Below are 27,110 nucleotides of genomic sequence, written 5' to 3'. Positions count from 1 at the left end.
ATAAGAGGATTAGCTCATGCGTTTTCTTCTGTTTGCAAGCTTGCTTTTTCTTCATACGCTTCCTTTTTCAACTGGATTATTATAAATTCAAAACACAGTCTTTATCAAAGAAGATGAGTTTGTTATTGCTCCAGGGAATAAGTGTGAGACTCGGAGAAAATAGAAAGAAGGACCATCAGAGGAAAAGAGGACCAGGAAAGAGACAGAAAGACAGACATCACTACCACATCTTATATTCTCCCAGTTACAGCACTATTGGACACATGGTGTCCAGGTGGTAACCTCCAGGTCAGAGCGATGAAGTCATGTAGTAGAAGTGCAGAAAATTGCAGTTCATCAAGTGGCCACTTGAGGCTCCAAAAGGGAGCAAATCCCCATAAACCCCCATGTTAAAACTTTACAGCATTATTAAACATGTTTACAGCCTGGTCAATGGTTTATTTCACTATTCATGAGTTTTTTTCTTACTTATTGGTTTATTTTTTGTCAAGGTTTAAAATTCTGCTAATTAAAGGCGTTCCCATTTTGAGTGACAGGCAGTAGCCTGAGCTAACGGGTAGCGGAGTGTAGGGTGGGCGGGTCTCATTGTCCAGGCTGCTTTAGCTCCGCCCCTAAACGACCGCCGTGTCCATATTTGGTGACATCACAATGTGTTTGTCCATAGTATTCACAGTCAGTGATGGAATATTTTGATGGCAAACTTTTGGACCTGGTATTTTTTTTTATGTGGATGTTACTCAGACATGTAGCCCCCACCTACACCAGACCAGGAAATAACACTCCTTGATGGCAGCAGCCTCCCCCAGTAGGATGCAGCCAGACACAGATATAAAAAACTCTTTAGGAACACATTGTGTATTCATTCATATTCAGTGCGGTGTATTCAGTTATGAGTGTGTTCTGAGGGTTAATGGCGTATGTCTCACTGCTCGAGTGGCTGTCGCTGTGGCTGTTATTAGACGAATAACAATGTGTGAGTTTCACTGAGAGAATAACTTACACTTAAAACTTTAAATCAGCACTTTACTCACTAACCAGGAATTAAAAAAAAAAAGTACAAGGGCCTGCATAAGTGCAAAATGTTGATTCATGGGGCGCATTGATTTAGTTCCTCACCGTCTCTGATGGAGTTCTTTATTCAGGACCTGAGGCTTCTCAAATCTTGGCTCATTCCTGCCTCTTTTGCCACCGAGCTTAAGGCACAGAGTTAAATATTCAACACTGATTAACCTGCTTTCGTCTAGGTCCGTGTGTTTTTATGACTATTCTGTGCATTTAAATTACAACAAGCATTTTACCCTACTAATCCACAGCACCGTTAAAGTAGAAGTAGCACTGTGGGAGGTTTTTCTCCCGAGCACCATTCACTTTCTGTCATTGCCTTTTTTCTCCCCATCAGCATCAAATATCTAACAGCTGCTCTTGTTTTTGTTTCCCCTTTAGCCTGATCTCATCCAGACGATACTACTTTGAGATCCTTCACAAGCAGGATGACAAGGGGTCGGATCATGTGGAGGTCGGGGTAAGTGCAGCTAAAAACGGGCAACGCGCCCCCACTTCCGTGCTTCGGCCAAACTAAGGCTACTTTCCCAGGGATTAGTACGGTTAGGGTCACTATGATCTGCTCTACCTACACCATTTACAAAGAAATGTTGAATTATACACTGAACTTACAGTTTTTTAAAATTTTTTCCAACTCTCACGCCCCCTACAGGACCACCACAGGCATGGCAACTTTCAGTGATCGTGACCGTGTCTCTATAGCATCAACTTAGCAGAAAAAATGACACTTGAATACACATCAGTGTTATATTAATTACAAAAAATGACAGAAGTCATCCTTGAAAAAAAAAACATCCACTAACATGGAGGGGGTGGAGCTTATGACCAATGCTGGAGCCGGTCACCAGGGGGAGCTCTATTTGCTTGAAGGAGCAGTTCTGCCATCCATCTTTATTTACAGTCTGTGGCAGGGATGGGCAACTGGTGGCCCCCGCTAGCCGGCGTGGCCCCTGAATTAATTTTTGAAAATTATAGCGTTTTTTCTCTACGATTCCAAACAGTTTTAAGTTGCAACAACACAGTTCACCTCTAGATGGCAGACGCGTCTTTTCCATCAGCGAGGAGTTTGGCAATAGAGCAGAGTATGGAGATAATTACCCATAATTACTGGTGGCCAGCCGCCATTACACACAAAAGTCAAGACATGGCGAAAAATAAAACTCCTTCGCCAACAGGTAAAGCCACAAGTTTCTCATTAAAAGAGAAACAGTCCTACTGACGTACTGGGGCTGAGGCAGAACAGCTCTGCAGGAAAAATCCTCATCTTTGAATTGTAAAGATGAACTAAATGCGTTCTTGCCCTTTTGTTGGTTTTCTGTGCAGCAGTTTTTATTTATGAAGCCTGTTGCACTTGCACAAAAAAAAAAAAAATCAAAGTATTTTTTGTCTGCTTGTTCAAACCCTTTGTTGTTGAAGAGCGGATTGTTTATACAAGCATTTGAGCATGAAATATTGAGAAACTGTGATATGTTGGTTCAATTAAAAAAACAAAACAAAAAAAACAGACAAATTTTTGTCTTATTTAAAATAGTATTTTTGTCATGTATCCGGATAGAAAGTCCTCGGCTCTATGTGGCCCCCTGATAGAGCTGACAAAAAATTGTGGCCTCCATTACTTAACTTGCCCATCCCTGGTCTATGGTCTAGAAGTCTACGTCTTGTTTCGCTCACAGTTATTTTGTTAAACTTTCTGACTCTGGAGAAAGTCTCCCCCTCCCCCCTCCCCCTCTTCTCTGCCCTTTGGCAGGAATATTTCCCTTTAGTTGTAAAATGTTCCCTGTATTTAACAGGTGAATAATGAAAGGACGGGCTTTGAAGTGGAAATCTCTCCTTTTTCCTCCTGAATTTTATTTAATTCGACTCGTCTGGTCTCGATCGTTCTGCATGCGATGCACGCGCCGCTTACTGTCCACCACGGGTTATCCTACCAAAGCCTGCAGAGCGTAGACTCGTTTAAAATCAACTGTCCTCTTTCCATTGCTTCATCTGTCGTCACCCTCTCGCCGTGGCCTAATCTCACACAGCACCTCTCATCAGTTTGTTCTGTACTTCTTCTCTTTCTGTTCTCTCTCTCTCGCTCTCATTCGCCTCGACTCTCATATCTCTCTCACGAGTGGTGTTCGGCACCTCAGGCGGAGCTCAGAGATGAGTGGGGCTTAATTTCGAGATGGACTTTCAAACGAGAGCCCACGCGGCCGGTGTGAAGCTGTACTTTGAGTGGGAGGGCAGATGATAAAAAGAGATCACTGGTGTGTATATATGGAATAAAGTTCTTAACGAGCCTCAGGTTATCGCCGTGGCGCCGTGATCATCATCGGCAGAGCTGCTGGAGTCGCACTCTTCTTACTTTACAGACATTTTCTCCGTCTGTCTTGTTCTTTCTTTATCTCCTCCGTCCGAGCGCCTCTGGCATGAAAATCCTCTGCTTGTATTTCTCTCGTCCTATTAGCTCATTCGCCTTTTTATTTTTTGTAAAACATTCATCGCTTAATGACTCATAGTTATCGACACGTTTTCCCGCCCTGCTCTGTTCTGTTCTTTGTAGTGTAACACGGTTTGTAGAGTATTTTAGTCTCTCCAGCCTACGCTGCGTTCATTATTGTTCATTATAGATTTACTGTGGAATAGGGCTGGGTGGTGGAATACGGGTTCATACACATCCACAGCGACCGGACTGTTTTCAATATTATTAACAGGTGTGAGGTGTGGTGAAGACGGAAAGGTCCAAAAAATGAAGAAGCGGCAAAACGAAAGGACTTGTGACAAAAAAAAAAAAAAAAAGGTGCTGTGACGGTTGTTTTTTTTTTTAGGGTGACCAGACGTCCCCGATTTCTGGGGACAGTCCCCGTTTTGAATGACCTGTCCCCCCGGGTAAAGCCGTCCCAGAAAATGTCCTCAAATTTAGCTTTTTATGAATGAGAAAAAAAGGTTGTGGGCATACAACAAGTATTACGGTTGCTGGTCTCGCTGCCACTTACATCACAGACAGAGCAGTTTAAATATGAATAAATAAGTCAAAATAGATTAAACTGTAATTGTCTCTGTTTCTTTATTTCATCTTGATAACATTTAATTGTTTTTTCTTTTTTTTTCATCCAATTTATCTTGGATTTCCACATGAGCAGGCAGAGCTAACACGGTGCCATGCAAACCTGTTTTAAGGATGAAACTATGAACATTCATGTTAAAAAAACTGGATTAATCAACTGGCGAATTAAGCCGCTACAACATGTTAGCTTCTATTGGCAGGTCTCACGAGTGTCATATTATACAGCTGCTTTGGGATGATGTGGATCATTAATGTGGGTGTGTTATGAATATGCTCTTAATGATGTTCACGTCTACCTAATAAATTAGAGCCCGTGTCAGATCTTATCCCAGCAGCGGTACCTTCGTCTTCATATTTGCAGAGCCTCCGGACAGGATAATCAGACGGAGCTGTTGAGATATACAACGCAATAAAACCTGCAAGGATACACTGTTGTCCTTGTTGTTGGGCTAGTGGCTCCAACTCATTGGCTGATGAGCTGCGTATAATCGCAAAGGGATGCGGTTGTTTTGCCACAGTGTAATGTCGCTGATAGATTAGACTTTAGAACGGCGTATTTTAACTATATATCTCACACTTGCAAAGATGCAAGTCAACACCAGATGCTGTATCTGGTAATATATCACAGATATCCACACAAGGTCAACATACACCGCAATATATCAGGAAAGTCACATGGGTGTCCGATACAGGAGGCTAAGATAGGAATCGTCTCCAAATTAGATTCAAAGCCCAGTAAACTCTGGTGGTCATCCAGAATCCATTATTAATATTTCTAGATTCATCCTGCTTGACTTTTCAGGCATGGTCTGTAATACCAAGGTGACTCAGACACCAACAATCTTCACTCTCTTCAGTTGCAGTTTGAAAGGAGTTGACTAATCTGTTGTTACCACAGGAATAAGAGCAAAAAGAAGCAGTACAGGTGTCACTCAGCAGAACATCTTCAACTAACAACCACTAGCTTGTGACACGGTATCACAAACTCAAGTTTCCGCTCAGAGAAGTCACGGCCTTTTTCCGTGCCGTCCGTAACAAACTCGACCGCACATCAGACTTGGAGCCGAGCTGTATGTTGTCTCAGAGCTTGGGCAGTGGGCTGACATTGCACTTCTTCCAAGATGAGTTGTAGGGAAACTGCCAAATTGACGTGCTGGCTGACTGAGCCGATAGATAAGGTGTGAAGTTTGTAGAGGAAACTTGCTCTGGCAAGCGCTGTGGTCACGGAGGCAAAAGCTCGTGAAGCGTCACTCAGGCTTTGGTTTGAGTATGAAGTCTGCAGCAGCAGAAATTATGAAGAGAGTCGACAGTATACTCTGCTCAAGCCACTGCGTTGTAACTCTTAGTATGGATTTCATAAATAACTATACACCGTGGGGAGGGAAAAAAACAAATTCAGGGCTTAAGACGTGCAGTGGAGGCGTTGTTGGCAGTCGTTTAGCTTGTTTGGGCAGCGGCCAAAGTATTTACAGTCACTGTATAGATGTATGAAGCCTCCAGACTGTGACCCACACCTCTGAAGTTCTTCAAAGACACTCTGTTAGTATTATGGCTCAACCTCCCGTGCATGTGCATGAGTCATATCCAGGCACACTTTCTGAGACTGAATTAGTATGTGCCGTTTCTTCCAAAACATGACGCTCTTATAGTATTATAGACTGCTGTGTTATTGCGTTTTCACCATTGGTTGAGCCTTAAACCTGCATCAGTAGAATATTTGGGAGCTTGACCGCAACTTGACTCACTGCAGACACTGGGCAACGTCGGCAATGCCCAATATTCACTCCACTTTCGACTCTGTTTTGCTCTCCCAGCTGAGGAAAGTTCCACTATATTACCACACAGCGCCTTTATTTTACATTTTGTCATTTTGCAGCTGCCTGAGAAAAGACTGAGCCTGAAAACCAGAACAGAACTGGGCCACAAAATGATAAAGTGCTCCATATATCTAAGGGAATTGCAGGAATAGTAGCAAAAGATTACAGTAGGTTTGTCACTGTGGCTCCTCTGTCTCATCATGCATACCAATTCCCTTTTTTTTTTTTTTTTTTACATTGTTAATCAACTGGTGAGTGGAGCTGCTTTAAAATACTTTTATTATGTAAACCCGTCTCCTGACTCTCTGGTGAATATACACGGTGCAGTCTGGAAGCTTTTATCCAAAGTATTTTTCTGCCTTCTGGCATTTGTCATTTGTATCTCCCGGACAGACCTTGCCAGTCATCCAGACAACTGTTTATGTGATTGCGTCTGCTAGCAAATCAAGGTCATGTGCAAATCCATCTCCCTTCCCGTTTCCCAGTCGTTCCTCACCTCAGCCAACTACCCGTGAGGCCATCAAAGTCAGTTTGTACTAGTAGAAACAATTTAATGAACCATATAAAAGTCATGCAGCAAATCAAGATGGCGTGCGACTGTGTGTGTGTGTGTGTGTGTGTGTGTGTGTGTTTGTGTGCATTGCTGTCTTAGTAAGACCCCTGTGTGTGATTTAACAGCGGAATACATTTCACACCTTGACGAAAATAGCAGATTTACCGTGACCGGCCCACAACAGCATAAGCCCAGGGCTCACATAAATCCAGAGAAAGCCAGGCACTCATTTGTTAAAGAGCAGATAGTGTGGATCCACAGCTCTTTCTTCTGTGTCCTGTGTGGAGCTGTGATTGCATGGGCAGAGGTGGGCCGCTCCTCTGGGAATCTGTTTGTTTTTGTAGTCCTTCCTATGAAGAGACGAGAAGGAGTAAATATCAAAACAGTGCACGAGCTCAAAGTTGCCTTTGAGAAACATGAGAAAGGATCCGTGTTCTTCTTGTGTCGGCTTGTTTCTTTTTCTTTGTGGGTGCGAATTAGGGGGAAGGGCTGCAGGAAAGTGGAACATAAAGAACAGGAAGAAACAAGTTTGGAGTGCGCCACGCTTTCCCCAAGGGGATGGAAACAGCGGTTCTCGTATTTAGGAGCAGCAAGCCCGTGAATGAGGAGTTTGTTTTGTTGTTACAATGAACAGACGAATTATAAAAGCTGCACCCTGACTGAACCTTTTCCTCCGCGCTCGGCACGTACCTGCTTCAGTGATTCCCTCCAATTACCCTCAAATAAACCCTTTTCAGAGTTATGACTGTTTATTTAAATGCTCTACGTGGCACGATGGGTAATTTAGTGAGCAGTGGTTTCATTAAGTTTCTTGATTGCCGCCTGGATCTCAGTCAGTGAAACACAGGACTTTTCCCCGAGCCTAATGGAGAACATCTATTGCTAGCCGTGTGACAGAATGAAGGAAAGTGCTGGCTGTTAAATGGCATGATTGAGAGGAAGAGGGAGAGAGAGAAAGAAGAGAAGTCTCACCTTATACCAATTTCACACTGAAAATAGCACGTTGCCGTGGGATTTTCGGACCAGGATCGACCACCTTGGTTGGTGCTAATGGGCTTTCAGACCGCCAGCATCCGTGGGTCTGACCTCCCGCTGTCAGAGCTGCATGCCTGTTTTTTTCCCTCCCTCTCATACGACATCGTGTTGACAACATCATCGTTATACATTTAAATGCGCTGGAGGTAGACAACGGACAGCATGGACATCAGCGAGTCGAATGTTAGCGTTGTTGTTTCGTGCATTGCAAATTTGTCCTTTTTGCAAAGTATACAAGCTGAGCGCAGACTGGAAGATGTCCGAGAAACACCAGGATTAGTGATGGATCGAGAACCAATTCCAACTGGGTCAATTCATCGATATCATTAGCCTTCATGCTTATCGATCGCCCTCATCTGCCAACACTGTCCCAAATCTTTACGTCCCAGTCCATATGGTGGCTATGATGCACACAAAAGTTGTTTCGACGTCAAAGCAGGTCAATGTGCAACTTATGCAGCACCATAATTTAGAGCAGCACCAGCAACATGAGTAAGAATTTGATGACGTTGCACAGTGTTAAATACCAACAGTGCCATGTGTGGAGTGCCAAGTCTCAGAGGACCCAGTGGCCAGTTTCCTATTTGTATTCTTACACAAGCTCTTATGTCTTGTTTAGAAACTCAATGATGAAACTGTTTACACGAAACCATGAACGTCTGCTTTTTCTAGACCAAAAATTCACAAGAGGAATTGATAAGGAAATAAAGAATCGGATCGATAAGCTGATAATGGGATCAGTATCAATAAAATCTCTTCGATGTCCGTCCTTAGCCATGATCATAAAAAAGGCTGTGCCATATATCGCTAAAGGTACATCAACATCATGGGGTAATTTAGTGGGACGACGCAGGACGCCTTTCACACTGCAGCCGAGCTGAACCAAGCCTCTAAATTCCCAGGTCGCTTGAAGGGTTTGCTGAAAACACCTGCAACAACTTTTTGTGCAAAGGGGCTTTAGTTATGGTTGCAAGGTTGTGGACAGGCGGGAGTGTGGGATTTAAATGCATGATTTTAACGGCTCTTGTTTTAGCGCTGCTGCCAGGCCAAGCCTACAATGATTAATACGCACACCCGTGTCAGCTTCACGGGTGTATTCACAGAGGCCTCACACCCTCCCCTCCCAATATAAATCAGCTGTGGACCAAGTGAACTGTAGCCACACTGTGTGTCTTTTAATGGAAATAAATTGGCTTTCTGGAAGTTTCTTTCTTTTTCTCATATGCGTTTTCCATCTGCATGTGCATGTGTTTGCAGCAGCGTTGGTCTGTGTCATTGGTTAGACTAGTATATGGCCACGAGATGACATTCGAGCATTAACCTTTAGCTCGCTGCCGGTCTTTATCATTATTCTGCCGTATTTTTTGTCATCCCGTCCCGTAGAGGGCGCTGTAAAGGCCAATCAATAGGACTGAAATGATTGCAGGGTGAACTCTGGAGTGCAAGGCTCACACATTGATTCTCAGTGTGGGGGGGGGGGCTGCTTCCTGTAATCAGGGAAATCTGACTGTACAACTAATTATTTTAATTCATGTTATTCTGATTCTCAGAAACGTCTCCAGACAGACGCTTTCACACTGTCAGCCCACGGAGACTTAAAGCTGTTGCCGGAGCTAATTTCGTGTCTTCTCTTTCTGTCTTTTACGCCGGCTTTGCTTTAGTCATCATGCAGATTTGATCGGACACATCCCATAGAGCACCATCCCACACATGACAGAGCATTTCAATATTAAAAAAAGGAAGCGGCGTAGAGCCTTGTCACCCGTATTCATTATGCCCTTGTCATGTTAACTTTCCTATGCTTGCACCATCTTTACACTGTCACAGTGACTTTTTTTTTTTTTTTTATCTGCGGTGAAATATATTTTGAAACTTAAGTATTCATTTCAATTTGAATAGACTCGAGAATCTAGTGTCTTCTCAGTACGTCCTACTCATGATTGGATAATTCTAATTTTCATTATAGCTCCGTTTCCCTTTTTGCTCAGATTGGTCCAGAGATTTCATATTTATTGCACCCTTTTTTTTCAAATTTTAATAACCTCATTTTTATTTAGGAGGTGCATTCAAACATGTGCATCACACTGAATATGCACGACAAGTGCATGTTCAAAATCTGCCTTTTATTGTGCAAAAAGTTTTAGAGCAGCATCAGTTTCCTCTGGTATAGTTGGTCAGAGCTTCATCCTACAGCAAAATAATGACCCAAAACTTTAGTCCAAGCTCTACCAGAACTATCTCAGGATAAAAACTAGATGGAAAGCGATTAGTAATAATTAGTTGTGATGAGAGACACACATTTCTGGGAAGAACTCTCTGAAAAATATTTGATTTCCATTTTAGAAAGAAAGAAAGTCACAAGTGTGTTCACATGTTAAATCAGACAAAGATGGTTACTGCGATGAGTCTATAGTTTAGAATAGATTTTGGGTTATATACTGATAATTTATTTGGTCTATGCTTTCATTTCAGGGTAAAATAAGAGATTAAACTAAACACATTTCAATAAAAAAGAAAGAAATATTGGAGCGTTCTAAAACAGCTGTTTTGTCTGTATTTGTATTCGCGCCAGAAAGCTTATTCTGCTTTTCCACTGAGCGTTATGTTGTCCAAAACAACTATTTGTCATCGTCATAAGTTGGTTTTCATTGAGCTTTGTTTGTGCACAAAGCAACCACATGGCTAGAACATTCATCACTCGTTTGGCTTGATTTGAGTCTATGGAAGTTATGGAAATTAGAGCCACCCCATGAGAAAATCATGAAGTTTCGAGAAGAAAATGGAAATTTCAAGAAAGAAAGTCAGTGAGTTCAGTCATCCTTCAAAGTGGCGGTACCGTATGCTGTGGTACCACTGGTACTCCGCGGTGTATTGGCCTTCGGCAGATGGGTCCCCCCATATGAGCTGGGTTCTGCTCAAGGTTTCTTCCTGTTAAAAGGGAGTTTTTCCTGCCACCGTCGCCCTCAGGCTGATCTGGATGTTGCAGGCTGGTTTTTGTGAAGCGTCTTGAGACGATTTGTATTGTTATTGGCGCTATATAAATAAAACTGAATTGAATTGAATTGAATTGAATTAAATCAATAATTAATATTAAGAATTTAAAATTGTATTGTGATTATTTTTTTCTGTTGCATGGCAACAGTGGCCTGGATATGGTCACAAATTGTTGCCTTGTCCTCTGAGGGAGGGACGAAAACTCCACGGCGTGTCCCCATCTGTCCATAGTCGCATGCAGCCATGACTCCACAAAACACAAACACTGCTCATGGTACACTCCCTATGCGTCCGAACAAGCGAACACAGTTTACTCTTCCATATAAATCTTAATACTCTTCCATATAAATCTACCGAGACTGTTAGCGTTAACTAACTAGTTTCTCCTCGGGGCACACCAGGCATCCCTGTAAACGCACAGTCTACAACTTGCCAGTAATTGCTATGGATATTGGATTCATTTATCTTTCTAAAATGTCTGGTCTCATTCTTAGCTAATGTATAATTCAACGTAGAAAATCAAACACCCCGTCTCTGTATCCACCTCCTCCTCATCTCTCTTCGGATATTTGTTCCCATCATCCCCGGGCGAGACACGATATGACACGGAGGACAGCCGCTGTTTTCATGTCACCAACTGGGAATGGCGAGTGGCGTTGACCTTCTGGGATTTAGTTGTGTTTAACTGGAGCGTCGTCATTCATTCAGGACCTTATGTCTTTGTTTCCGCGCTGTAGTTTTTGTTTAGTTCGTTTCTCAGCTTCTCTTCTTGAGATATTGAGAGAAATATTATTAAAAACATAGTCTTAAACACCGACTTGAATGGCTAATTATATCAGGCAAAAGTGTGTCTATTAAAATGTAAATGCTTTTCCATTGTTTGTGAAGGGTGAAGGGTGACATGCCCCAAAGGATACGACGCTCTCTTTCTCTGAATACATTTAAGTCTCTGTGTCTGCCGGGGGTATTCCAGGTTTTTTTCTCATCTGACTCTCTGCTGCAAGAAAGCAAATAAGCATATATCTGAAAACGCTGAGTTAATTGTTTGTTGGTTTCTAACACAGAAGATCTAAAAGCTCACAGTACAATAAAACATGACACATTCCTCTGAGCTAACCAGCGAATCGAAGAGACAAACATCCGCAGGTTATTAACGTGTGGGCTCTCATTATCTTGTCGGGAGCCACTTTGACTTCTGTGCGCCGCGGCTGCAGGACATAATTCGTGGCTTGTTAGCAAGATGTCATTGTGGATGAAGTCACCGTTGCTGCTCTGGCCGAACAGTTGTCTGGGAACGGACGCACGGAGACGGGTCAGCGAGAGCACCTGTGCCTTTCACTCCAACTCATAATGATGACAAAAGGTTTCTAAGGTTTTATAGTTGCTCTGGCAATAGTGAGAACTCTGAGTCTCTACGGTTCTTCAGGTTGTTTTAATAGTCAGCGATCGTAATAATGTGACCTCTGCACCTAGACTGGATTCCTGAGGAAGCTGAGATCCTTCAAACGTCTGCAGTGAGATGCTGGAGATGTTCTACCAGTCTGTTGTGGCCAGACGATAGACAGACAACAGAGCTCCTTCTCCAAGAGACAACACTCATACATCATACTCGCCCCCACCCCATAGCACTGACACTCCTAGATAGCAGCACGTACACAAAAATAAACATGAAGAACTGCACAAGGTGTTGACCTGGCCTCCTAATTCATCAGATCCCAAACTGATCAACAGTCTTGGTCCCACTAACAACATTCTAAGTCATAGTGACCAACCAGCTGTAATCCTCTGCTAGTCTTGCAGTTCCTGCAGTATAAAGTACTTCATCATTCTGTGTCCCACTTATAGTTCTGGATTTAAGGCTCCGTCTTTGTTGTTGTGGCTCCACAGGCAGCTGCAGGCAGACGCAGTTAAAACTAGGGATGGGTGTCGTTAAGGTTTTATCTGATACCGGTGCCAAACAGGTACTTTTGAAACGGTTCCGGGACTCATCTGTAGGAGGCCTACCACTCAACCTGGCCGAGTCCTTGTCAAGGCGCTGGAAGAATCCAAAGAAGATTAAAAAAAAATTCTCTTTTTTAAGATTTCTGTCATATGACCTTCATCAGAGCATTCACAGTACAATGAGCAGGCAGGTTAAAAAAAAAACAGTCAGTCCCGCTGCACACTCTGCTGAAAGAAGCCGCAACTTCTTGGAAGTGTAGTTTTAGTGGCTTCGGGGCCCACACATGACCTACAACAAACAGACGTGAGTGGCACAGTAGAAGAAAGACACAATATCAGCAACTAAAAGTGGTAAACGGGATCAGGCATCATAGAGTAGAGGTCCTCAGATACAAACGGTGCTTAAAATGTGCCCGAACCAGTGCTTAAAGAGCGGAAAACATACAAACTTTGTCCAAAAACTGTTTATATTTAAAGCATTTTGTGACGTGCAAGTTGAACAGAATATTATTTTAGTAATATATACACAACTAAGGTGAAGAAATAAATGAATCAATATGAAATAAAAGTCATAATTCTCCTAATAAAACCAGTGGCGTTGAGTCTGTGAGGCTCATCATAGACGCTACATCTTTAGATGTTGAATCTAATTCTTGTTGACCAGTCTGCATCTTTTGAATGCAAAAAAGTTTCTTTGTGATAGAAACTTCAGACTCTTATCTTTCAAAAGAGACCAAGACCATGAATGAGCTCCAAAGTGTTCATGAGCAGCACTTAACTTTACTTTGTCCTAAATAGTTTTTTTTGTTGTTGTTTTAAAGGTTTACCTCCATCCATGCAGGTGAAAAACTAAAGCGTCGGCACAGAAATAGAGGAATCAATGGCACCCAAACCAAATCTGAGTTGCTTTTCGGTCTGGTTACTACCAGAGCATCAGTGCCATTATGATACCGAGTATCAGTAGCCATCCATAGATGGAGACCCGTGTCCATTCTATTATGAGACGCAAGCCCCAGAATATTAGGAAGGTGGTCATAATGTTATGCCTGAGAAGACTCAGGACTCTTTTCCACCAAACGGGATTTTTTTCCCCCCGTTAATTTCAACTGATGTCACACGTAAAGTGATTTTTTTAAACTCCGTAAACTAGTTTTATTTACATCTTTACCTCTTATTTGTGTCATTAACAAACCGACTTCATACCCGCGGAGCCTCGGACTGTGAAGCGACCTATTTGAGTTGAAGAAAACAAACACAGCAGCCAGCGGAGGCAATAAACTCCTGATCAGTGAGGGATGAAGAAAAAAACCTTGATAGAACCAGAGACTATACCTCTGAGTGCATACGCCCGTGTGTAGGTCGAAATGAAAGAGCAGTGTGATACTCCAGCGGCCATCAAACCACACGCTATCACTGGCAACAATACCCACTTTCGACCGGCTGATTGAAAACAATATCAAACTTTCATGTGTTGGCGGGAGGTCCCGGCCTGAAGAAACAGCACTGCTGGCTGCCCGTTGTCATTTTGGTCTGAAATTGGTACTTTTGATTATTTCCCCTCAGATATTGATTTTCTTTCCTCTCTGTTGAATGTGTAGGGCCAATGAGCAGGCCTCTGCTTCTTCATGCTGACTCCTGTCAACACTAGTCGACCCGTGCACACACACACACACACAGCGTACACTCCCATATTCACACACTCACAAACAACACTGCAGGCAAGTGCATATATTATATATTAGACGCACACATTGGGCTGGAGGAATTCATCACAAAATAAATGAGGCCAGACAATCATCATCATCATCATCATCACCACGCAGGTGCACGAGTGTTTGTGCACGTGTCTCATATTGTGAGGCTGATGGGACGTTGTGTCAGCGTTGTGCTCCGCTGAGCCCTGAAAAGGATGAATCCTGCAAACCACACATTAAAGCGGCAGCTGTCATAGATTCCTATTTGTAACTGAAACATCGTCATCGCGCAGCGTCGCCTCGACTTCAAAGGACCATTTAATGTTTTTCATCTTGCATTTGAGAAATTCTATTAATTGCTTACAGCTCATGCAACAAAGACATTTAGACAAGTGATTTAAAAAAAATCATGACTTGGTGATTCCAGAGCTCTAGATCTCGAGATATTTTTTTTTTGTTTTTTTTTATATGAATGTTTCCAAGCTGAGAATTTGGTTTTCTCAACTGCTGAACATTTACATGCACAGTTGTTTCCTAGTCATAGTAGGAGAAGCACAGGAGTCGGCATCAATGCAATACAGATTGTCTCAAGATGCTTTACACCTGAAGAGCAAGACTGAAGGTGACGGTGGCCAAGAAAAAAAGTCCTTGAGCACAACCAAGCTCATATGGTCTGGAGTAACAAGATAAACGTACGTAGCACAGAACTTTATGCGTAGTAATAGAGAAAAAAGTAAGATAAGACTTCAGGGCAGAAGTCTTCAATGTTTTTCAGGCCAAGGACCCAAAATGATGAAATGAGATTAAGCAGGAACCCCCTACCTATTATATGTATAAATATACATTATTATTATCATTTTGCATTCAATATTAATCTATCCCTTATTCCCTTATCCCTTTACTAAAATATGTTAATGTGTATTTAAAGATTTGAAGACTTTGCATTAGAGGACAGGAGCTTAGTGCTAGAGAAAAGAGTAGAGGACATGTGTTCGTTGCCATGTGTTGTGTAGTAATGAAAGGTCGACAAACATTTCATGTTTTTGTTTTGTTTGAATGATGGAGTTGTATCTTGGGAACTAAAATGGAAACATGACAGTCAGTGTTGGCCACTTTATTTTATTATTATCATCATTTTGCTGCTTATTGTGTTGTTTTTATTTGAGTTCTTTGTAAATTGATTCTTGGGGTAATTATATCAGAATCTTCTTCTTTCCGTTCCCTTTCATTCAGATTTTAGAACGTTTGTGTTTATCTTGAATAGTTGTGTTTTAATCAGTGAAGTTTTGAGGTGACCTGACACTGACACACCACATACTTGTTATTTAGTTTGCTGAAACCTTTCTATTTCTCGCTTCTTTCTTGTCTCTGTCCTTCCTTGGGTCTGGCTCCGATAGCCATCTGGCTTGACCTTGATGACAATCATCCTGAAATAATGATATAATCCTGAAGCCTGCGGTCGCCCGCTGAGTCGCTCCCTGCTGCTGCTCAGCGTGAACTTCGTCTGTGCCCTTGTTTGTTGTTCTTATGTGCACTTCTCTGGGTATTTGTGCTTATGTATCAGCAGGAGCGCGAGTCGCCGGCGCTCACGCTACTATAACTATAGTACAAGACAACATTTTTTTTTCTTTTGCGCGTCCTGCAATCACCGCCTCCGAATCCAAATCCAAAACGTTCATGCACGTGTGCAGGCATTTGCATGTGCCTGAGGAGGCTGTTTGTATTTGTATTCTCAAGCCGAGGGTTTGAAAATGACCTGTCTCCTGTGATTATATCCTGGGTAACCAGAAGTGACGAGGTAATTGTGAAATCTATTTAAAAGAATTGTAGCATGTCTCTCTCTCGAGGCGTCTCTGTTTTCAGGTCATTACTGGATCCTTCCTTTTTTTTTTTTTTTTTTTTAACACCTACTCGCCTCGTCACCATCTTATTTTTTTTCTTTCTCTCTCCTTGTGTTTACTTCCTCTCTTCATTCCCTGACGGCATTGCATTCCTTGTTCTCTGTTCACGTGCTGTGTTTTCCATTTGCGCCCCCCCCCTCGCTGTCTGGGTAAGTGTGTTTATACAGAAACCCATCATCCGATCGATCCTGTGATGTTGCTAAGATCAATAACGGAGAGTGTCACAGTTGGGCTGGCAAACGGTGATGGACGACTTCTGTTCACCTCACGCTTTCCACGTGCTGGCATTTCGTTTTCTCTTTCCACTGAATCCCTTTTCTCTTTCTCTTTTCTGTCCCTCAGTGGCGTCCGTTCCTCCCCGGTCTGAAATATGAAGTGATAGACTCGGCCTACATCTCCCTGTACGCAGGTAAGAGCTGCTCATCCCTGCGGATGCTGTATTATTACTGTATTTTCTGTATTAACACGTTTTCTGTGAACTTGTATATTTAAATATGCAAATGAGGGGTTATTATCTACTTATATATGCGCTTTCCAGCACAGAAATCTGAATAACGGCTCAAGTGAGGTTCAAAATTCTTGTTTCGTTTTGTTATAAATCATAAATCATAAATAGTCAATAAAAAATCCTTTTTTGCCACGTTTTTAGGAGGAAAATGTTCCATAAATCAGGATCTGAATGATATATGAAAAATCTCCTCTGTGAATACCTGCAGAAAGTAGTTATAAATAAATGTGGAAAGTTTGGTTTGTGGAAGAGATACTGAAGTGGAGATTTCTGTCACAGAGCAGCAGAAAAAAGGTCTTTAAAGTTTTACATTGTAAAATCATGTCTGTTTTTATTGGAAACCACTAGAACCACAAAATCCTTCAAAACATGTCATACAATCATATCAACATATATAATATGAAAATATCAGATTAAATTTCCAATAAATTGTGAATCATGACTGATGATCCGTTGCTGATCGTCTCCACCTTCGTCTCCTTTTACCAAAGACAGTTTACGACTGGATGAACTCAGATAACATCACTTCTCCCCTGACCTCCCCTCTCCTCTCTTTAAATTTGTCTTTTTTTTTACTTTTCTTGCTAATTTGAGCTGTAATTTTCTTCTTAAAGAAGATTTCACGACATTTTAAAGCACAGACCGGCAGAATTTGACGCTTTTGAATGAATCACGATGTCACAAAACGACACCAACCAATGAGAGTTTAGCTTCAGATCGGGCTTTCTACTTTCACGATTGGTTGCCAGTACAAAGGATATGACCATATTTGGACCTGACAGATTTCTGCAGGAAGATAAAGAGCTTCACAGCGGTTCCTCATATGATGCCGGGTGGAATTTAAGAGTAAATTAGAGGCGCAACACAGACAAAGTGTGGTGAAATGAACACCTCAATGTGCATTTTTAATGATGTCAATGAAGCAAAATAGCAAAAAACAAATTGCTCAGTTGCCTTCCGTGTAAAAACATACATTATTTTCCCCGTTTTCTGACTTTCCTCACTGAGATACTCGCTGTTCTTCTGTCTGGTCCCTCAGATTATTTGTTGCCCAGGTCTTGACGTAGGCCTATAAAATGTTTTCTCATGGAGTGCTTGCACATGTCACTTTTAAGAACACAGCATAACTCCTCTATGCGCAGCCAAAAGAGAAGACGCAGAAATCTAAAAGATCTCACAGCTCTGTTTTTTTTTTTCTTCTTCTCTCTCTCTCTGCCGCTGCCACTCGCAGCAGAGATGAGAACACTAGCTCCTCAGTGGATGTCTAACCTCTCCAGCTCCAAGAATAGTAAGGCGTCACAAGGATTCAGTGTCGTTAACAGGGGGAAAATGCCAGCTGCACAGAAAATGATGTGTGGAGCTGTCATCCTGGGCCGAGCCGCGGTAGTGTTCTGTGGATGTATGCCAAACCCTGCCTTCTTGTTTATGACAAGAAGCTGTGACAGAGAAGAATGAAGCCTCACACGGCAGATGAGGTCACCTGCTGGATTCAGCCGTCGCCGTCTCCTCGGCTGTCTCCTTCCACACATCCGTCCCGTCCCCGCCCTTTATGCCCTCACCGGTTTTCTCCATTCCTTCACTCTGGAAACCCTTTCATATTCATTCCTTTTTTCTTTTTTTTTTAGATAAATAAATAAAAATTAATGATAAATGTTGGCTTTGTTCTGGGAAGCTTGTTCTCCGTGCTGCTCAGTTTAATTAACGTCTCGATTTAGCTTCTGCTTAACGTCATTTTCCTGCAGTTGTAGCACTTCAGAAATAGATTTCATTTCTTGCCCTGAAATAAATAACACAACTACTGGGTCACATATGGGACAGCAGCAGCTTTTTAAACCAATCACAGCTCTGTAAACGAACTGTGCTGCAACCTTTGTGTCGTTGGAAAGATAATTTTCTTCTGATTTCATTGATAAAAAGTCATTATAGGATTCAACCTGCACATTTTTTCAAAAAAAAAAAACAACAATTTTTAGTTGTGTTCCAACTTTGATTCCTCAAAAACAAAACCACTTAGAGTGATTCTGATTTTTGTGATGGAAACTTCAAGTCTTGGCTTTAAAAACAGACCAAGACCATGAACAAGCTCCAACATGTTCACGAACAATTTACTTTGGGTTTGTTCTAAACAGAGTGGCCACAGTTACCTTGAAAAAGTAATCCACCAAAAAATAAATGAATAAAATACATGCAGCATTTCCTCAACAACACATCACCTGACCAACTTCTTTTGCAGTTTTGCACCAAAGTCTTGACTTGGAGACTCTTACGTATTTGTTGTTGTTGTTGTGTTTTTTGACCCTGTGACCCTTTGGCTTCTAAGCTGCGTCTCAAATCACTGCTCCAGTGGTGGAATTTCCACCTTAAAAAATCCTCATCTTGCTCCTTCCTCCATTGTTGTTTACGTCTGTTTCCTGCATGGTTTTAACTGTGACGTCCTCATGCTGAAAATATGACTTGTCGCGTCGTGACTACCCTCCCCGAGACCAAGAAGAAGCACAAAAAATAATAACGCACAGTAACTTGAATAAGTAGCTTTAACCTGATACTGGTTTGGACTAGTAACGCGTTAGATTACTGGTTACTGAGAAAAAGTGGTCAGAGAATAACGCGTTGCTAAGTAACACGTTAACGACATCACTGGTCCTAAACAGGTGTTTTTCTGCAAACAGGCTGTAATAATAAGAGGTTAAGAACTTCATCCTCTTCTTTTTCCCTGACGGGGTTGTGCAGCAATCCGCGACAAATTATACAAACCCTCTGCAGCTGCACGCGTTTTGACCTCAGACAGCCTGAGAAGTAATCCCAAATTTATTAAGCTCAAGTAATTGTGCCAAACGAGACGCAGAAACGTCCCCTGAACGTGTTCCTCCTCCTAAACTAAGTGATGATTTATATCCACAAAAAAATGCCATTTAATTAGCAGAGCAGTCTAACGTCCACTAAGCTTCACTTAGCGATAGGATTCTCAATTTGTTCACGATTTGTGAGTGAAAACGCAAGAAAGTCAATGCCACGTGTTAAATAATACTTTTTTGTTTTAATTATAACCAAACTGATTAATGGACTTGTGATGCAAATTAATCCAAACAAGGAGAACATGGCTCTATTGTTTTATTTGCTTGTTTTTAAAAACTCAGTAACACAGGTAATTAATTAGTGTTGGCTTGTGTGTGTGCACTGGAAACCAGGAATGTGATCAACAGATGTCTTATTGTTACCAAAAAAAGGTTTAAAGAGGCCGCGTACTGCGCGCACACACACACACACACACACACACACACACACACACACACACACAGCATCCTCCGGAGGATAAAAATGATGCTGACCACCCTGTTAATTATAAAGCATTTTTCCCATCAGGCTTTGCTCCTGACATGCCATTAATCACACGTGCTCTCCCCTCCTTCCCTGCTATCGATTGGTATAATTATGACTCTCCTCTGTTCTGTTTTTGTTTACCTCCAACTTTTTTTTTTCCATCCTTTTCTCCCCCATTTCCTCTTCATCTTTTTCCTTTGAGTCCTTCCATTTTCTCTTTTTTCTCCCCCACAGTCTCCGCTGGTTTATGATTGGATTTTTGACAACTGCGCCACAAATGATGCTTCCCATCCGCCTGTATATATCAGATTTATCCACTATGAGAACCAAACAAACCTCCCGTCCTCTTCCTCTGTAGAGTCTCTGCCTCTAACTCCTCTGTTCCTCTGTCACTTTTCCAGATGAGTCCAGTCTGAAGATGAACAGCGTGGACCACATCCCCCAGACCTTGGCCAGTCACATCCGTCTCCCGGGGGAGTTTCAGCCCCAGGGTCCGGAGGGAGGCGGCATCTTGCCGCATGGAGCAGATATGCTGAAGCCCGATCCCAGGGACACCTTCTACAGCAGTAAATCTACCCGTCATCATTCCGCGCTGTCCTCTCACTGATTTCCTGGCCTGTCATTTTCTCCAACTGTCTGATTGACTGTCTGGCTGACACTCTCTGTCTCCGGCATCATTTTAGCTGTAGTCACGCTGTCACTCCTTCTTGCTGGCTGTGTTAAATTTTTTTTTTGTGTGTGCTATTCTGGTTTTGCTGGCACGGCCCTGATCATTTCCCACCTTTCTGACGTTTATTTGGGTGAAGTTGTTAGATGTTAACCCACCCTTCTTTCTTCAGCCCCTATGATTGATCCTGCTCGCCTGGAAAACGTTCTTCCGGCTTGTCTCTACTCGCCAACGTACGTCGTCAAAGATTTCCCCATCGCCAGATACCAAGGCCTGCAGTTTGTAAGTTGTCAGAATAATTTCCTGGCTCACAGACAGACAGACAGACGTGATGTGTTCCCTGCATTAGACCTGTATGTTTCTCACAGATGCAGCCTGTTGCTAAGTGCTGCAGAGTAGTCCCTTACAGAGTTGGTGTAACGTTCAGATAAAGTGGACAGAAAGCAGAGTGCGTCAAACGAAACACAAAGGAAGGAAGAAAGAGGCAGGTAGTGTTGAGCTCTGCTCCCCCCTGTAGGGCAGCGGAGGTTACTGCAGCAGCTGCTTCCCTTCACTTTACTGTGTTAATTTGGAAACTGTAAATATGCCGGCATCAGCTAGTTTTCATGTGCAGTCCCTGGGACAGATTTAAAAGTCAAATAAAAGAATAAAACTATAAAAAATATCTATAGATATAAAGACGAACGGTGAACTGGGGATGAGAGTCGCACAGCAAATCTATTTTAGATGTGCAAGTGTCTGGCTATTATTTAAATGCTGGTGTTAACATCTCAGGACACTGGCAACAGGAAAAGAGCTTTCAGTTACGTTGGGGTGATTGTTTTTGATTGATTCTGTTTCTTATTTAGTATTTTAAGTAATTTTGTGCATGATAAATAAAAACTGTATCATGAGGTCACAGACAGAAACAATTTGACAAATTAAAATTAAAAGTAGAGATAATGAATCAGTAAATAACGAGGAACACACAAACAGAGAAAAGAGCAAAAAGAGCGAAAAGATAAATTAGTAAATTAGTAAGTATATTAAAACTGTACATAGCTTAAGGTCATCATCACAAAAGTCTGTGGTTTTTATATTTTCTATGAAAGTTAAAAAACGTTGCCAAGCAACATCAAACCTGTCAGCACAGCCTCTAGTGGAATAGCACGTTTTATCCAGTGTCAAATGATGAATAAGTAACTTACTTGATATTAAAAGTAGCTAAGTTAGATTACAAGTTACTTTATTAGTTACATTCAGCAGTTTCAGGTTTGTGTTCACAGCGCCTTCAGTTCTGTGTGTTCTGGGATGTATTTACTTTGCTTTTATTGATATGAAGCATTTTCCTCAGTTTAAATTTAGTTGAACATTAATGTCAGCCAAAGAAAAGAAAGACTTAGTTTTAGAGTCGAGAAGATTTGCATGAGTCACAACTTCAGTGCTAAAATAAAAATAAATAAAACAAATCACAGTTTGCAATATTCACTTTAACTCTTTGACTTCTCAGAGTCTGCGTATAAATATCTCTTGTGGAACTAATCCCTCATATATGACATGTTGTTAAAGCCAGAGGAGGTTACTATGAAGAAAGAAAAACTCAAATATATTAATATAATTATAGTAAAAATGTCTCCTGATAAGTTACTCTTTGTATAATAATCATGTTTAATCATGTATTAAGTGTTGACTTGGAGACTTTTAAGTCTTTTGTTTTTTTCTTGGATAAGTAACTTTTATCTGATTACTGGTATGGAAATAGTGGCGTGTTAGATTACTGTTTAACTATAAGTTGGAGGTGGTTTTACTTTCCAGTTAAACATTATAATCAGTCTTCCTATAAGAGATGCAAAGTGAGGCCGTTGTGATCGATTGTATTTTTGATGCATTTAACCCTTCTGCAGGTCTATTTGTCTTTCGTCTACCCCAATGACTTCACACGTCTCACCCACATGGAACGGGAGAACAAATGTTTCTACAGAGAGTCCCCTATCTACTTGGAGAAGTAAGGACGTTACCTCTTTTATCTCTGAGAGCGCTAAAGAAACATCCGTCTCTGTCTCGTAAATGTGGGTGCGGAACCCTGATTATGCAGAATAAGCGTTCAAGTGCCTTTGAATTTGATAGAAGTGATTCATGCGACCTCTCGCTCAGATATTTAGTTTATTACGCTGCTGGGCACATTGAAACTTCAAGCTTCTGCTAATACATTTGGTCGTGCGTGTTTGTGTGTGTGTGTGTGTGTTGTTTCGTCTGCCAGGTTTGGGTTCTACAAATACATGAAGATGGATGAGGAAGAAGACGACAGGCCGTTCTTCTTCCCCAACCCAGATGGTAACTAATGAAGAGCACTCGTACTTTCACGCCCGTGCGCTCACTCCTCCAACCTTGAGTCTCCTTCATGTTTCCAGATTTCCTAGAGGAAGAGGAGGTGGTGGATGCAGAGGACGAGGCGGAGATTGTCGGCACGCAGTCGCCCAAAAAGCCCTCCCATCCCAGCCACACGGGCCACACCTCGAACCCCTCCCATCCGCACTCAAAGCCCGGGGCCACGCCAGCAGGTGGGGAGAAGGAGGAAGAGGAGGAAGACGAGGAGGAAGGAGCGGTCGACAGTATCCGCAGAGAGAGGAGAAACTTTCCTCGCAGGGATAAACAGATGAGCCGGGATCTGGACAGAGACTGGGGACGAGATCACACCAGGGACGCAAAGAACGGACTCCAAGACGCCCCAGCTAAGATTCTCCATCCAGATATGGACAGCGTGGTCAGGGGTCGCTCTCTGGTGTGGATCCAGACCGCCGCCGCCGCGGATCTGGACCCCGTCAAAAAAGGTGGAGGAACAGGCGTCGTAGAAGGAGAGGAGGGAGTCGAGACACGACATAAACTCATCAAGTCTTCGCTTCATTTCCCCCCGAAGTCGTCTCTCTCTGCCCTCGCCAGCCGGGCCAGGCAGATCCTCAGCAACTCCGCCCACAACAACAACGAACACAACAGTAAAGTGGGCGGGGTCAGAAAGGAGAAGAGGGAGGAGAACAAGATCTACATCACCCGGCCCCGGCCTGCGAAGGAAAGGGAGAGGGAGAGGGAGAGGGATCAGCGGCGGGAGAGGAGGGAGGAAAGGGCGTATCGCCACCCGAGGGAGGTTTTCCCTGGGGTCTTTTTGTACCAAACTGGGAAGACGACTCGCCTGGTAAACCTGGGTACCAAGGGACATGTTGGAGGAGGGGTAACAGGTGGTAGGAGCCTGATTGGTGCCCCTCAGCTCTGGCCCAACCCCCCCACAAAAGAAGGTAAGACTCAAAACGGGACCACGGACAATGAAAGAGTTCAGAAACCTGCCAACAAGGCAGCAGGGGCAAATCAGCCAGAGAAGAAGAAGAGGAAGCGGGAGCCCTGGGATTTAAAGGCTACCGATCTGCCCGGCAAAGGAAACCCTTTAATTTCCTATCGCCAGGCCCCCCCTTCTTCCCCCGCCACCCCGTCGAGGTTAAACTCCACAGAGAACACGGTACAAGGTCAGCCACGGGTCACCTCCTACCTCAGGACCTCAGAGATCACAGAGTCCCATCAGCAGCCGGACCCCAACCCGCCAGACTTCGACCGAGACACGAACCGCTCTAATCCCGACCCGGACCCCGACCCCGAGCCAGAACCAGAGGAAGGTGAAATGTCGGACTACAGCTACGAGGAGGTGGAGGCTCGGCCAGGCTGGGCGGAGGAGAGCATCAACTGGCAGAGGACCTTCTCCGTCAACCCCATGGACTTTGAGCTGCTGCGCTCGGACTGGAACGACCTGCGCTGCAACGTGTCCGGTAACCTCCAGCTGGCAGAGAGCGAAGTGGTGGACGTCCTGGCTCAGTACATGGAGAAACTCAATGAGCGCAACGGAGGGTAAGCAAAAAAGGAGACCCTGTGTTTTTTTTTTTGTTTTTTTTTTGCTGACCATTATGTAAAAACCAAAGTAGTTTTACTGAGTGCATATTCATCGTGGCCTGGTGATTTTTTTATGTCTTGTTAGCAGACCTCAGTGTGCTTATTTTTATTTTTATTATTTTTTTTTGCAGTAGTGCTTATGTGAAATAGCTTCTCTGTGTTTTCCTTTTTCTGCCTTATCAACCATTCTAACTTTAGAGTGCTGCAGGTAATGAGCAGCAGCCTTTTTGAAGCGAATAAACAGAAACAATGTTTGATCTGGTTGTGATAACGATGGAAGAAACACACTTTTACATTTGTACTAGGGGCGGCAAAAAATATCAATATGGCAGTATATCACAATACTTTTTCTTCTGATACACTATCCAGGGTACCTACACAAGCATGGAAAATGAAAACTAGTGTATGGACAAATACACTGTTACCACTGTTCAGTTTTGTAAAGCATAACAACGATTCTAATCGTCTTTTATTTGTCTAATTCATTATTAACTAATTTATTTTTGTATTTGACTTAATTGAATTATCACTGACATCTGATGAACACACACTACAGGCCAAAAGTTTGGAAGCAGCCTGAAGTTTCTGTTCACAGTGTCGTTCTTAAAAACCAGCGTGAGTTGTTATGTATTCTGTTATGTATTTACTGCACGATCAGACTGTTTCCTCAGTTTACCTTTAGGTGTACCAGACCATTTCTGAATAATTGTCAGCAAAAGAAAAGAAGAAGGATTTAGTTTTAGGGTCAGGAAGATTTGCAAGAGTCACAACTTCAGTGCAAAAGTTAAAAAACAAAAACAAATCACAGTTTGCACTTCACTTGAACTCTTCTGAGAGTCTGCATACAAATATCCCGGTAGAACTAATGCTTCGTATATGCCATGCTGTTGTTAAAGCCAGAGGAGGTTACTATGAAGAAAGAAAAACTCAAATACCTGATAATTATAGTAAAAATGTCTCCTGATAAATTACTCTTTAGATAATAAGTTTGTTTTAGTGAAGCTATGATCTTTTATGCTTCCAAACTTTTGGCCTGTAGTGCACATGTAAACAACTTTCTCAGTGAACTATGTAGAATATTGCAATATATCGCAATATCTCAATATCGCGATAACGTATCGTATCGTTACTCAAGTATTGTGCTACATATCGTATCGTGAAGTCCCTCTGTCTCTCTCTGCTTCAGGATCTACACGCTCCTTCGAATTATCAATGTCGAGAAGCGCCGCGACTCTGCGCGAGGGAACCGGTACCTGGTGGAGCTGGAGCTGATGGAGAGGGGCCGCAGCGTGGTGCGTCTCTCGGAGTACATTTACCTGCTGCTGCACCGCGGCAGACAAGGAGATGAAAGTGTGGAGAACACCGACTCTGCCCCGGCCTCTGCACCGGCTTCCCCTGCCGTTGCCCCCGCTGGCGCCGCCGCCGCCGCCACGCCGAGCTTCACCCCCCCGCCTCCACCTCCCTCTACCAGGGCGCCCCTCCGGCCTGGAGCCACGCCCTGGAGCACCGCCTATGCTAAACCTCTGCTTTGCCAGCCGGTCATGCTGCAGTGGAGGCGAGATGTCATGGTGCACTTCGTGGTGCCAGGTCAGACATGAACTCACGCTGTAGCGATTCTCCACCTTTATAATATTTTCCTAACAGTGTGTCTCCCCTTTTCCTTTTTCCGCCTTGCTCTCCCTCAGTGAAAAACCAGGCTCGCTGGGTGCAGCAGTTTATCTCTGACATGGAGAACCTTCACCGGCAAACCAAGGACGACAACTTCAGCATCATCATCGTTGACTTTGAGAGCGAAGACATGGACGTGGAGCAGGCGCTTCGAGAGAGCACCGTGCCAAGGTGTGAACTAGACCGATACCAGAGTCTTTACACCAGCTTTGGCCGATGACCGATATGTGCTGCCGATTTTCCTGAGCCGATGTTTGGAGTCGATATCACTTTTTCTGCCTCCATTTACATGATAAATATGACACAATGATAACAGATGTTACAATTTAGCCTAAAAAACATTTATTGAGCTCAAAATAAACAGGTAAATCCTGCTGGGAAAAAAACAAAACAAAAATTTGCCTGATGTATCGGTCAGTCTCTAGTGTGTACATGTGCCTCGAGTTGCCATTTAATGAGGTTTAAAATCCATTTTGCAATATAACGAAGGCTACCTTTGTGCATATTCTTGTGTTTCCACAGATACGAGTACCTCAGGAGGGAGGGGAACTTCGAGCGCTCAGCCGGTCTGCAGATTGGAGTGGACACGATCGAGGTTAGAGCAAGAAACACACAGATGGAAGACAACAAAATGTGAGCTGGCAGGAAAAAGGCACTCACTGAAGGTCAGACACTCACGCTGACCACATGACCTTTACTGGCTGACGGACAGACGGGAGGAAAGCTCATGCATAATGAACACATCACTGCTAGGGCCGGTCTGTCACGGGTTAGCGGATCTCGCCCTTATCTCCGAGCCTCCCTAGGCCTTCTACCACTGGGCCCTGCTGAGGATGACGGGGAGTTGCTTGGACAGATAGCTGCATTTCCTCTGTCATGCGGATGCCATAGCTGTCACATTCGCTCCCTCTCACAGGTTATTTGTGTGCATGTGCCCCTGCGCCATTCTCTGGCTGTCTTTCACGCACACCCGCCCATGTGGGGCTCG

At 43.1% G+C, this 27,110-nt stretch overlaps 1 protein-coding gene across 1 annotated transcript in view; it reads left to right on the top strand.

Moving 5' to 3' along the window:
* Nucleotides 1-27,110, top strand: part of b4galnt4a (beta-1,4-N-acetyl-galactosaminyl transferase 4a) — a 168,598-nt gene that overhangs the window by 137,066 nt on the left and 4,422 nt on the right. The window contains exons 8-17 of the mRNA XM_047596454.1: nt 1,444-1,522; nt 16,389-16,455; nt 20,277-20,441; nt 20,715-20,824; nt 22,426-22,526; nt 22,782-22,855; nt 22,933-24,412; nt 25,641-26,041; nt 26,140-26,293; nt 26,645-26,717. Coding sequence (XP_047452410.1) covers nt 1,444-1,522; nt 16,389-16,455; nt 20,277-20,441; nt 20,715-20,824; nt 22,426-22,526; nt 22,782-22,855; nt 22,933-24,412; nt 25,641-26,041; nt 26,140-26,293; nt 26,645-26,717 — 2,704 coding nt within the window. The remainder of the gene's footprint in view (nt 1-1,443; nt 1,523-16,388; nt 16,456-20,276; nt 20,442-20,714; nt 20,825-22,425; nt 22,527-22,781; nt 22,856-22,932; nt 24,413-25,640; nt 26,042-26,139; nt 26,294-26,644; nt 26,718-27,110) is intronic.

Source organism: Mugil cephalus, chromosome 10, assembly GCF_022458985.1.
Source record: "Mugil cephalus isolate CIBA_MC_2020 chromosome 10, CIBA_Mcephalus_1.1, whole genome shotgun sequence".
In the NCBI taxonomy this organism is placed as follows: domain Eukaryota; kingdom Metazoa; phylum Chordata; class Actinopteri; order Mugiliformes; family Mugilidae; genus Mugil; species Mugil cephalus.
This window is presented reverse-complemented; position numbering and strand designations above follow the sequence as displayed.